Here is a 13,391-nt window from a genome sequence, read left to right on the forward strand (position 1 = left end):
GCCAATTGTTTCCGTAGTTAGACGAATATCTAAACCATAATATTGTCTCAAAGCAAGATAGGTAGCTGTGGCAGAATCACAATTTTTAACTTCCCAAAGGAAGTTATTGTAATGGGTCCGATTTGTCAAATTTAAAATTTTGACATTTCTCAACGTTTTAAGGTCCATAGAGTCGAAATAAAAGATTTTTAGAAAGATGTCTGTGCGTGCGTGTGTACGTACGTTCGTACGTCCGTACGTTCTACTTAAATTAAATTTTATTTAATAAAGTGTAACGTGATACAAAACAAGCATATTTTTTGAAAAAAATATCCAATTAACGTTTTTTTATAAATCAAAAAAAACTGGAAAAAAAATGTAGTCACTTCGAAAATTTTACGAATACAAAATGATTTTATCTCCAAAACAAGTTTGTGCAACAAAAAATAAAGTTTTTAACATGTGATAACATTTTGAGAAATATCGAATTGACAGTTTTTTTTTCTTATAAAAAATAAAAACCTAAGAAAAACATTACTCAAAGTTAGTAAAAATTGAATTTTGACTCAAATATCTTTTCAAAAATTTTAGATTATGGCCTTCAACTTATTTTAACTTATACGAAATATTGTCAACATTCTGAAAATTTTTGAAAAAAATCGAATTGACAATTTTTTTACAAAAAACTACATTAAACAAAAAAAATAATAAAAGTTGGTAAAAATTGATTTTCGACTTAAATATCTTTTCAAAACTCTGAGATATTGGCTTTAAACTACTTTTTTCTTTAAAAAAAATATTGTTGTCAATATTAAGTAAATTTTGAGAAAAATCGAATTGACTTACAAAAAATAAAAACTTAAATGAAAATTTAACAAAAGTTCTTAAAAATTGATACTATGACTTCCAACTAATTTTCACTTATAAGAAATATTGTTTTCAACATTCTGAAAAATTTTGAGAAAAATCGAATTAACAGTTTTCTTACAAAAAATAAAAATCTAAACAAAAAATGAATACAAGTTGGTAACAATTGATTTTCCACTCAAATAACTTTTCAAAAGTTTAAGACTTTTAAAAAATAAAGTTTTTAACATTCAGTAAAATTTTGAGGAAAATCTATTTTTTACAAAAAATACAAACCTAGCAAAAAACAATACTAAAACAAAAAAAAAATCTTTTAAAAAATAAAGTTTTTAACATTCAGTAAAATTTTGAGGAAAATCTATTTTTACAAAAAATACAAACCTAACAAAAAACAATACTAAAACTTGGTAAACATTTACTTACGACTCAAAATGCTTTTAAAAATTAAAAATATTGTCTTCAAACTCTTTTTATTTTACAGAAAATATTGTTTTCGATATACAGTAGTTTTTTTTATAAAAAAAAAAACAGTCCGTTTTTTTCATAAAAAATAAAATCTACAAAAAAAATGTATACTCAAATTTGTTAAAAATTGATGTTCGGTTCTTGATACCTCTAAAATGAATTTCATTCATCCAATTTGTAAAAATTTAAGAAATGCTATTAATATTGATAAAAAAATGTTTCGACTAAAAATCTATTCAACAAAACTACATTTTCAAACTTAACTGAATAATTCAACTTACAACTTTTTAAACCCAACACAAAAACCTACAAACTTTTAAGCAAGACAAATAGACAGACGGGATGGAAAGTTATCAGTGTGGGTCGCATCCCAGCCTTTTTTAGTAATAGTTTTTAACAATTTGTATGTGTTAAGAGATCCATTTTCGTAAATGTCAGACTTTCAACTTTAAAAAAAATTGGTTTTACAACTAAGTTTGACAGACTTTGAATTTCAGCAGTTTACTTTTAAAACCGCAAAATGGATAACCCGTTATAAGAGTTTGTGCATAAAAAAATTATTGAAACAGTTTTTTTTAGGCAATTTAAGAAAACAAATTAGCGAAAATTTAAAAAAAATAAATCTATCGGTCCGTTTTTAAGAAAATTTGAATTTTCGATTTTTGTTCAGTTGGTTTCGATCTCTAAAAAAAACGTAAAAAGCCTAACAGGGACCCACTTTTACGACTTCTCTGCCATTGTAAAGTCAGGTTTGAATAAAATCTCGAGTTCGAACCTTTTTACGAATGCAAAACTTGCCATATACAATATAATGTCAGGTACGTTATAATAACAACACTGCTCGGTCTTGGTGCATTAATATTAACCACCTTGCTTATCTTTATCCCCTTATTTATCTTATGCCTTCTCTCTCAAACACCATCTTTAGCAAACTGCGCGTGTGCATGCTGAATATATCTGCTGAATGTATCTGATTCTGCTTCCGCTCTCAACAACACCAATAAAAAAATCATATAAAATTCAGATACATTTCATTCTGCTTTTCTTTTTCTCTACTCAAAAGTGGATGAAAGAAATTTTCTTTTTTCTCATCTTCATTTCTGTATTACGTTTACGAATACGATACCAATACATATTATAGCTTATAGCTCTCTAGGTCTAGAGCTATCGGCCTTTCGGGTGGAATTGTATTGTCTTCGTCTCGCATTCTCAACAGTTTGCGCAATGAATTCGGATAAGTTGCGGTATAAACGACTACGATGTTAAGCATTTTTTCCTATTAAAAAGCAAAATATTCAATAAATAAGAAAAATTAAGTTTTGATAAATGTCGAGAAAAGATTTTAATACAAATTAAATTTAGTTTTTTGAAAAAGGAGGTTTACGAAAACCTGATATCGTCTGTTTGTGTGTTGTTGCTAGTGTTGTGAGGAACAAATTTTCCACTCCTGTCGCATGATTGAACATTTTTTTAAAAAGAAGTGTAGTGAATGGAATGTGATACCTTCATCGAATATTTTCAGATACTTCTTATGAAATTTGTATTTATTGTTTTTTTTTTTTTTGTTGTATTGATATTGAAGGAAATATTTTCAAGTTAGTAATGTCCTCAAGTCTTTAGCTTTTGAAAAAAGGGAGTTAGTTTTGTTTTCTATCTAGTGGTGTTATATAGATACTCTAGTGTAGTACACTTATTGTTTTCCTCTGCTCGTGGAATGTTTATTATTTTTTCTTTGTATCTACTATGATGGTTTTCAATCATGATCTTTGAATTCATAGCTAAGAAAAAAGATGAAAATATAAATTTATAATCGATGTAAGGTAGAAATATTAATGTTTGCCTTTGCAAAAAGCAGACAGGCACAATTCAGTACCTACCTACTTACCAACCTACCTACCTACATAAAAACATATACTTCAAGTGTACAGAATTTATATAAACGTGTTTCGTCAATTTTTCTTTTCTTGAACGGTCTCTTTATTTCCATTTACTATTTGACACCTTAAGGCAAAAAAGAGGAAAAAATATATATCACAAAGAAAAGGTAAAAACAAATAAATACCTCATCCGACGTCGTTCCCGAAACCATCCACTCACCGAGTCCATGTAAATGTAATAGTAACAAACGGGCTTTCGTCATAAATACCCCTACACTATCTACTATTTTAGAATTTTTATTTTTTGAAAAATAAAGGATTCTTTTTATTTGTTGTTGGTATCAGAAAAGTCTCTTAAAGATACCTTAGTTTTGTTTGTTTTTATTTATTGTTGTTAAAAAAATTACTTTTGGTACCTAAGAAGTGTTAAAAAAAAATTAAAATATTTATAGGATTGTAGGTATGTACCCATGACAATACTGCGACTCCTTGAAATTAGTTCTTACTACACTATACCCACAGAGGTAGAGAAATTATTGCCTTATATGTAATTTATATTTTCCTTGGTAGGTATATATTTGTGTATGTGAACATAAGAGTAACATACAAAAAAAGGAAGAAAATGTGTCTTTATCCGCCTTTCAGACACCACAAATCAAATTGTCCTTTAAGGAGTACTTGTCCTGGTTGGCGGTTGATAGATATGTTTGCCAATCGGTTATTTCCAAAAAGCTAAAAAAGATACATACCTACCCAGCTTCTTACTTTTTGATATTTTGAATTTACAAATTTAAGGAAATTATTGTAAAACCATATTATGTATGCCGCCTTGGGGTACACAACAATACGTTTAAAAAGTTCATCTAAAAACCAAAACACAAATTAATTTTTTTATTTGTTTACATCTTTCAGTTGTTACTAATAATTTTATACAACATAAATTTATATAAATAACAAAACAAAAAAGTGAATAAACGATCAAAAATAAAAGAAACTCAAGCAATATAAAACCGAAAACAACTCAATATTAAAATAAATAAGCAAATAAAACCATCTTTGTAAAAAAACAAAACCTAAAAAACAGAAACAAAAAACAGCAAAAATGTGGAAGTTTTTACAGATATATCAGTTCTTTACAATTTTGAATTTGTTCTTAAACTATGGATTAACGTCTGGAAAATTTACTAACGAGAATGACGACGATTATTTATCACAGAAAGGTAAGTTTTAACTTTTGTTTGTTGGTCTCTTGCATGTTGTCTTAATTACCTTAATTCGGAGTTAACTTTTGTATTCTATCGGTCTGATATGGGCAAAAAAATAGGGTATCTATATATCTATAACAAGGATCAACACGCTAGCAATTTGTTTTGTTTTTAATTCTCTACTCTTAAAATAAGGGGTTTTTGGTAAATGGCAATATTATTTATGTTATTAATGGTTTTGTATTTTTAATAAACTCAAGTCTTTTCCTTAAAAAAATGTAAATTTCTGGAATTTTTCAAGTTCCTGAACACATTAGAATTTGTATCCAAAAATTCATAAAGTAGGTAAGACTTGCATCGAAAATGAGGCAACAAAAAAATGTTGATTAGTTTTTGAGTTGTGAGATTGTAAATGGACGAAAAAGTTTTGTTGTTATGTTTTAAGTTTTTCTCAAAAGGATCAAAATGTTAGTTTTTTCAGACGTTAGCTTTGAAATACTCTCGAAATTTACAAGGACTAAAAAAGTGTCACAGTTAAAGATTTATTGCAACTTTAAAACTGAAAGACCTTAAAATAAGTAGCTTGAAATATACGTACGTGCCAAGAAAACGTTGTTCTACTTTTATTAAACCTTACTACTTACATACTTTCAATAAAATTGACGCATTATTTTGCTGTTGTTTTTGAGTTTATATATTCCCTTCATATTATTTTCAAATATATTGCGATTTTGGAAAACATCCAAGTTTATGGTATGCGTAAAATCTGAGTCATTGCTACATGGCTGAATGTAACATTAAGCCTTGGTCCAATTAAAATATTAGTTGAACTATAAATTTGAATGAAATATATGCACTTTGTGAATTTGAATATGTCTTGTGTAAAGTAAGAACATTCCTAAGGAGGTTCGGGGAATGATATTGAAATTTGGCTTGAATTTGAATCTTAATTCTAAAAAAGAGCAATATGTAAAGTGTAAGTGTCCACTAACTAACTCAATGTTCCTGAAGAAATGTGTATTATTTTTTTTAATATATATTGTATTGGTATGTATAATATATATATTTCACATCACCGCCCCACACCTTGATGAGTATGAGGAAAATGTATGATAATATATTTTATACAGGAGGCAAATATTTTTGTTGTTGATTCATCGACCATGAAACATCTATCCATTTGCCAAAACTTAACCAGAGCAACCCTTAACCTCAAATTGGTTTCAACAGAAGAAGACTCAAGTAATGTGGTGCTAAACCCGCCACCAGTTCTCTCTCCTCCTTTTCATCAAGGGTAAAACCAATTAAGTTTCCTTGTTTGCATTGGAATTGTTTTTTTTTTTGTTTTCATCCAAAGTTGGGATGTTCCAATTCTCCAAATTAAGCTTTGAGATTTCGTCTTCACGTAAACTTATAATGTTTAGACAGCTATTTTATAAAATAATTTAATTTACAGTCCTTTGGTTGTGAACTATTAAAAATGTATAACTGAAATTGGGTGTTTTTGTTTGATAAACTATAGAATACATCACTGTTTAAAAAGGAAGCGTTTCCGGCTGATTCGAAACAAATTTGTTTATTTTTAATGACCTTTTTTATAATCGGGAATAGCATAAATCCCAACAATGGGCATGTTGAGGCAAGGGACTTCACTTGCATTCAACTTCATTCTTTGAACGTAAATTTTGACCAAGGCAACTAGTTAGTTTGTCAAGTGTCATGGCTTTCAGTTGAATGAAGAAACATGATCAATTTTAGTTTTGACATAAGTTGACTTGACTTAATTGTTAGGGAGATTTTTCTTGGCTAACTTTCCAGGCAATACTTTGGCAGCTGGCGAATGAGATACTAGAAACTTGCCTAATTTTCAAGTCCCTTATGTCGCCTGAACATAAGAGAATGTCAAATATGATTGTAAAAACAACATCTTTTAAAATAGTTTTGTTGAAAAATTATCTGCAAAAATTATTTCGGGCAACAAGCTCCTTTCCCGGTTTAAACTCAATGTTTGCAGATTTAAATCGGTCGCGTAGTTCAATATGCTTGTGAGGATGAAACGAAAATTTCTTAAATTTTATTTGTGACCCAAATACTAAAACTGCATTTTCAAAAGAATTTTAATTTAAACTGTGTTTAGTGAACAACACTGTTCAATATGAAAAATCATGATGATTTATTTTGGAAAAAAAATAATTTTTTGTAGAGATTAAAAATAATTGTTTATAAGTTATTAAAATTGATTTAGAGGTGCTCAGTATTAAACTTTATTGCTTTTTATCTTAATCAATTATTATTTTAGCTGGTTGTGCTAAATGTGTTTTTAAAATTTTAAGACTTTTGAAATCTTATGCCGCTCGTTTCTTTTTTTTTTAGAATTATTTAGTTTCAAAAATATTAGTTCCAAAATAATCTAAAGACTTTTTTTTTATAATTAGCAAAAATTCAAATCTTTTTGTAAACGGTGATTTTTTAAGAGCTTGAGAACTTTAAAAAAAAAAAAACGCATAAAATTTGCAAAATCTCATCGATTATTTATTTGAAACGTTAGATTGGTCCATGACATTTACTTTTTGAAGATAATTTCATTTAAATGTTGACCGCAGCTGCGTCTTAGATGGTCCATTCGGAAAGTCCAATTTTGGGTAACTTTTTCGAGCATTTCGGCCGGAATAGCCCGAATTTCTTCGGAAATGTTGTCTTCCAAAACTGGAATAGTTGCCGGCTTATTTGTGTAGACTTTAGACTTGACGTAGCCACACAAAAAATAGTCTAAAGGCGTCAAATCGCATGATCTTGGTGGCCAACTTACCGGTCCATTCCTTGAGATGAATTGTTCTCCGAAGAGTTCCCTCAAAATGGTCATAGAATCGCGAGCTGTATGGCATGTAGCGCCATCTTGTTGAAACTACATGTCAACCAAGTTCAGTTCTTCCATTTTTGGCAACAAAAAGTTTGTTAGCATTGAACGAAAGCGATCGCCATTCACCGTAACGTTGCGTCCAACAGCATCTTTGAAAAAATACGGTCCAATGATTCCACCAGCGTACAAACCACACCAAACAGTGCATTTTTCGGGATGCATGGGCAGTTCTTGAACGGCTTCTGGTTGCTCTTCACTCCAAATGCGGCAATTTTGCTTATTTACGTAGCCATTCAACCAGAAATGAGCCTCATCGCTGAACAAAATTTGTCGATAAACACATTTCGAACCGAACACTGATTTTGGTAATAAAATTCAATAATTTGCAAGCGTTGCTCGTTAGTAAGTCTATTCATGATGAAATGTCAAAGCATACTGAGCATCTTTCTCTTTGACACCATGTCTGAAATCCCGCGTGATCTGTCAAATACTAATGCATGAAAATCCTAACCTCAAAAAAATCACCCTTTATTAAATAAACCAGATACACATTGTGAGCATTATAAAAAAGGGAAGGTTTAAAAAGAAAATTTTCGCTGTTAATTGGTTTTGAATTCTTGAAGACATTCGCAAAGCACGGCTAAAGAAACGAATCTCTCTACTTCAAAGGATGACCACACAAAAATGTATGTTATTGTCACAATTATTTTGGAAGCTCTTCTTTTAATGCTGTCAATGAATCTTTAGTAAATTGCTGGAGCACCAGCAAAAATATGAGAATTATACTCAAGTTTTGAACAGGTTAGATTGTAGCCAAATCACAAGGAAAAATGCATTTCTTGCTTGGCCTCAAGAAACCTCATTTTTCTGTTTCCGGCGACATCACTTATGTGATAATTTCACAAGAGGTGGTTGGTGATGCATTTCCTTGATACGAGTTCCTCTCATATTTATAGCATTTAACAATACAAGACAACATTTAATTTTAGACACATTAAATTCCAACATTGTAAAATGCTATTTATACCGGAGAGAAACTAATGAGCTTGTCATATTACATTGGTGCAAAGCTAAAAGAGCTACCATAGTAGACACGGTGCTTTGACCTCAACTCTCCGAAAGATTTGGCCATAGGACGGATTAGAAATACAATAATTTTTCTTTTATATTTTCGTTTTTTTTTTGTTTGTTATTATTTCGTTTAAAATGAATTATGTTTTTTTTTTGGTTCTTTTCGATTTTTGAATTGTTTCGTCTTACGAGTATGTCATTTTTTCGTTTAAGAATCTGCTCGAATTTTAACACCTTGAGTTGTTAATATGCATACAAATTTAGGCCAAACTAAACTTACGGTGCACAGAGCAGTACCTATTCAAAAATATTGGGACTCATTTTTCACATCAAATATGTTCCAAATATCTATAGTATTTTGGAAGAAACCGACTTACGTGCTACACGTAAAAAACTTGGCTATACCCTTCTTAAGGTTTATACTTTGGTCATTATCAATACTTTTTTTGGAAATAGCCTTTTTAGATCAGATTGCGGTTTTGTAGTCACCCTGAACGTTTTGCATCAAATTTCATTCAACATGGTCTCCGGGGAAACTCACTACCTCACAAGATGTTTCGAGTTTAATTTGGGATGTACGTGATTTGTTATAAAGGGGTCCCATGAAGTTGCATGCTCAAAGCTTTCGTCCAGTTTGGTTGCGCCAAATTTCAATCGCCTCGCCGACCAAACGGGGATTGTCCAAGATATTCTCGCGAATTTCCGAATTTTTCCGGGTGGTGGTTGGATGTAGCATGTAGTTATCAAATAGTGTGCAAAAGACTGTGTGTCCCAGTTTACCAGATATTCTTATCACCTTCACCCATAAATCTGTAACCAGGTTAGGCGTGCAGTAGAGGGTTAAGATTATAACAAGACAAGCTCTTTTAAATGTAACAGTCAAATTAATAAACGGAGGAAACCCGAAGGAATCGAAGGGTTTGTCTCTATTAAATGGACTTAGTCAAAAAATGTTAATAATAATAAAACAAAATGTAAACAGTATGCCTATAGTAAATTTATTATGAAAGTAATTAATGTAATAATATTGAATGTTTAAATCATTTCCAATTATTGGAATTGTAACTTAAAAAAAAGATAAATAAATAAAACTAGGTTTGATTAAATAAATGTGCTGAGTAAGGAGGAACTAAACAAGAAACGTACATATTTATAATGAAGCTCCTAACACTTGTTGAACCTGACTAAATGGGGATAAAAGATTTGGAGATTTTCCTGTGACTTGCAAGTAATGGCTTAATCAAATACTGGTGTCAAAATTTGCTAGGTTTTTGAATTTATAAATAAAACATAATTTCCATTTTTAGGCGACAAGCTTATAGAAAATCAGACAATAACACATAGGTAAAACACCGAACAGAAGAAAAAAGTAAAAAAAGATCTGAGAAATAATAAACGATTTAGTAAAATGTTAAAGCAATTTTTAGGAATTTATTTATTATTATTCAAAACGATTTTAACATCTAACTTTTTGCAATTTGCTAAGTCCATATCACTGAAGATGATCATCCACTGTTGCCATTTCTTGACAACATTCTGACCATTGACGACGCTTGAAATGGTCAAGAAGTTTCAGGTCTTGATACAATTGCTCCTTGTAAGCGTGTAAAGGCAAGTCTGTATGCATAATGTTCATCAACGACGAGCTTGAGAGTTGCAATTGATGTACTCGGCAAAGACTCTTCAGCTACATTATCGCGAAGAGCACCAATATTTTTTCTAGTACGAGCATGCACATGCACCGATGTTTTCACATCTCCTACAGACCGGGTTTGCTCGTTTTTTTTTATTTTGCCCGATTTTCCCCATTTTACCCACATTTGGACGATAATATTGACCGACAAAAATCACGAAGTGCACGTTATGCGTTTTGATTTGAATGCCTATTTTCATAATAAGCCTGAGCAACTTTAAATCATTGCTTGATTATGTATATTTTCTGAAATTTAGAAATTTCAAATGAAATGCAGACAAAACTTGACGCTTAGGTTAGCATTGGGCAGGTTCAGGCAACATAAGAAACTTCATTTCTAGTCAACTTCATTCTTTGAACGTAAATTTTGACCAAGGCAACTAGTTAGTTTTCCAAGTGTCATGAATTTCAAATTCAGAACTTTACTTCACAAACCTCTGCTTTAAGTACATAGTACAAGAACTACCAAACACATTATTGTCTACAAAACACTCCTCGGACAAGCTAAAAATCCATTACGATTTGTCTTTTGTATTGTAAAGAAATATTACTTATTTCTTTTTAAAATTAACAAGGAAAGCTTTTACAGAAAAAATTAAATGGAATTGTGCAGAAAATAAATAAATTATAGAGTTATAAAGCTCATCCTCCCCTTGAATGAAAAAAACATGATCAGTTGTCATTTTGACATAAGTTGACTTGACATGATAGTTAGGGAGATATTTCTTGGCTAACTTTCCAGACAACTTTCCAATAAAGTTGCCTTAATTGGAAGGCAATTTTTGGCAGCTGGCCAAGCAGGTATTAGTGACTTGCCTTACTTTCAAGTCCCTTATGTCGCCCGAATCTGCCCATTGCATCACACAAAACAAGTACTGAAATTAACTGCGAAATCTGTAAGTCACCTTAACTTACGCTGTCTTTAGCTTTTATATACGTTGCTTTAAAATTTGTTTTTTAAATAAAAAAAACCTGGCTAAGGAATCTACTCCATTTATGAACTAGAACTGGAAGATCATAGCGCATTTAAAATTGTCATGTATTGGAATTTTTTTTAAAAACATTTTGAAGTAATGTACAGTGTTTGAGAAAAAATAATATAAACAAGTGTCTTCATTATTTTCGATACACAATATTTTTAAGCGATTGACTCTTTTGTCGTTAGTCTTTCTTTATTTTAATTGTACCTAATTATGCTTTCAAATGTCAAAATTGTTTTGTGGGTACAACTTTTTATTTTCACTTAACGGTAAAAAGTTCGAGGCCAATGATTATTTCGTCTGGAAAAAATAATAGAAACAACCTACTTTATCTGTTATTCTTACATCAGGATCCATTATTTTGTATGCAAATATGAGTTTGGAATTTGTTTATAAATTTTTCAGATGCTTTATATTCGATACTAAACAATATTTTTAAAAGTCATCTATAATTTTAATAAATATGGTTCGTGAATTACATTATACTCCCTTTGATCGCGAAGCAATGAAAAAACTAAGACATGCTGGGAAAACGATGGTTGAAATCGCAAAAACTTTTAACTGTTAAACTTTAAAAAGTATTTAAAACTTTACATTCAAGACGAAGAAAAGGATAAACTTCTTCGCGTTGCATACACTATTGATAAGAATATGTAGAAAGAAACCATTTCTTTCTTTAAGAGAACTCAAAAATGAATCAGTGACAGCTAAAACATTAAGAAACCAACTTATAGAAGCAAGTATTTCTGGTAGAAGTCCGCGAAAAGTGGTATTTTTTAACCAAGCAAAACTTTATAGAAGGACTTCCCTTTTCAAACAAACACTTACACCGTTCTTATTGGAATAAACTTTTTGTGGTCGGATGAAACGAAGATCAATTTGTTTACTTCCGATGGAAAAATGTATGACAAGGTTGTGGGAATACCTTTTGATTTTTGAGAGTACTTTTCAGCATCTGGTGTAGGTCCAATTTTTTGGATCAAAGATTTTAGATTAAGTTATGATAACATTAACCGAAGAGGAGGTGTCAATCAAATGGAAGTTCATCCAGGATAATGACCCGAAGTACCCCTCAAAATTGGCTAACAAATACTTACAACAAACCAAAATCAATGGTCGCATTCACAAAGCTAGTGGCTACGTAGTCAAAATTCAACTAGCTTTGTGAATGCAAAACTACACTACAAAGCTAAAGAATCTGAAACTGTCATATTACTGACAAATGCAAAAATATGAAATAAGAAACATTTTTGATTTTATAACTTCAACTTATCTTTTGTGTTTTTAAATTTAATAAAATCAAATTTAAGACACAATTTGAATGTTTTATATTTGTATTTAAATACTGAACGATTTATTTCATTTTGAATGCGTGTGCCTTTACCGAGCAGCTGATTCTGAAACGTCAAGATCAGACTCCACTTACTTTGTAGCCCTAGATTACGTAGCCACTAGCTTTGTGAATGCGACCAATGTTATGGAATGACAAGCACAATCCCCCGGCCTAAACCCAATTGAACACTTATGAGGCATCCTAAAGCGAGGTATCGAAGATTGTAAAACCAAAAACAAAGACGAGGTGTGGTCAAAAATTAAAAGGCAATGGTACTCCATACCCGTAGAGACATGTGACGAATTGATGAATTCGATGAGGCGAACAATGGAGGCAGTTATTAATAAATAAGAGTGCTACTACAAAATACTTTAAATAATTTGAAATTCCTTTACCGTTAAGTTACTTTTTCGCTACAAAAAGAGAAACATCATCATCATTTCCCAATATTATATTTTAAAAAAAATTGTTGTTTTTATTTTCCCATACTTTTCACAAATACCTTTTTATGTGTTAAAAAGAATGAACACGAAGCTTGTTTCTATGATTTTTTCCAACACTGTACATATGAAATTTTAAAATTATTTAATCAATCAACTCAATATTAAGCCAGATCTAAGCTTTTAAAGAGACTCATCTTTGAAATGAAGTAAATCATTTGTCTATACAGTTCCAAAAACTTTAATAAAATTACTATTTATAGCAACTTATTTGCCAAATATCTAAGATCTGCAACCAATTAAAAAGGCTCTCATTTTGGTTTGGCAGTTTTTTTTTACATTTCACAAAAACCACAAAAGAAAAGAGAAAAAATCAATATTTACTTTTGAACAAACAGACAAACATTACATAAATAAATACCCTACCCAATATCATAATTTATTATCATCGTTCCTTTTAAAGAATTGTTTTTTTTTGTATAGTTATGTATGTTTTCTGAGCTGTTAAGAACTACTAAGATTTGTTGTTGTATTTATGGGAAAAGTTAACAAACAAAAGAAAATCCCATTTCCTGCATGATGTGAATATAAAAATGTCAGTATTCGAAAATTCTAAGAAAA

At 30.4% G+C, this 13,391-nt stretch overlaps 1 protein-coding gene across 5 annotated transcripts in view; it reads left to right on the forward strand.

Annotated features, from left to right (window-relative positions):
* The first annotated feature begins 2,396 nt into the window (after positions 1–2,396).
* LOC129953314 (calsyntenin-1) overlaps positions 2,397–13,391 on the forward strand; it is a 39,564-nt gene continuing 28,569 nt past the window's right edge. The window contains exons 1-2 of one of the 5 annotated variants that reach the window (XM_056066397.1): positions 2,397–2,572; positions 4,101–4,408. In XM_056066397.1, the coding sequence (XP_055922372.1) occupies positions 4,291–4,408 (118 nt within the window). In that variant the 5' untranslated portion in view covers positions 2,397–2,572; positions 4,101–4,290. Of the gene's footprint in view, positions 2,573–2,621; positions 2,640–2,761; positions 2,852–4,100; positions 4,409–13,391 lie in introns of those variants that run through there. The other 4 variants (XM_056066393.1, XM_056066394.1, XM_056066395.1 and 1 more) reach the window with 4 other exon arrangements.

This window comes from Eupeodes corollae, chromosome X (assembly GCF_945859685.1).
Source record: "Eupeodes corollae chromosome X, idEupCoro1.1, whole genome shotgun sequence".
Classification (NCBI taxonomy): domain Eukaryota; kingdom Metazoa; phylum Arthropoda; class Insecta; order Diptera; family Syrphidae; genus Eupeodes; species Eupeodes corollae.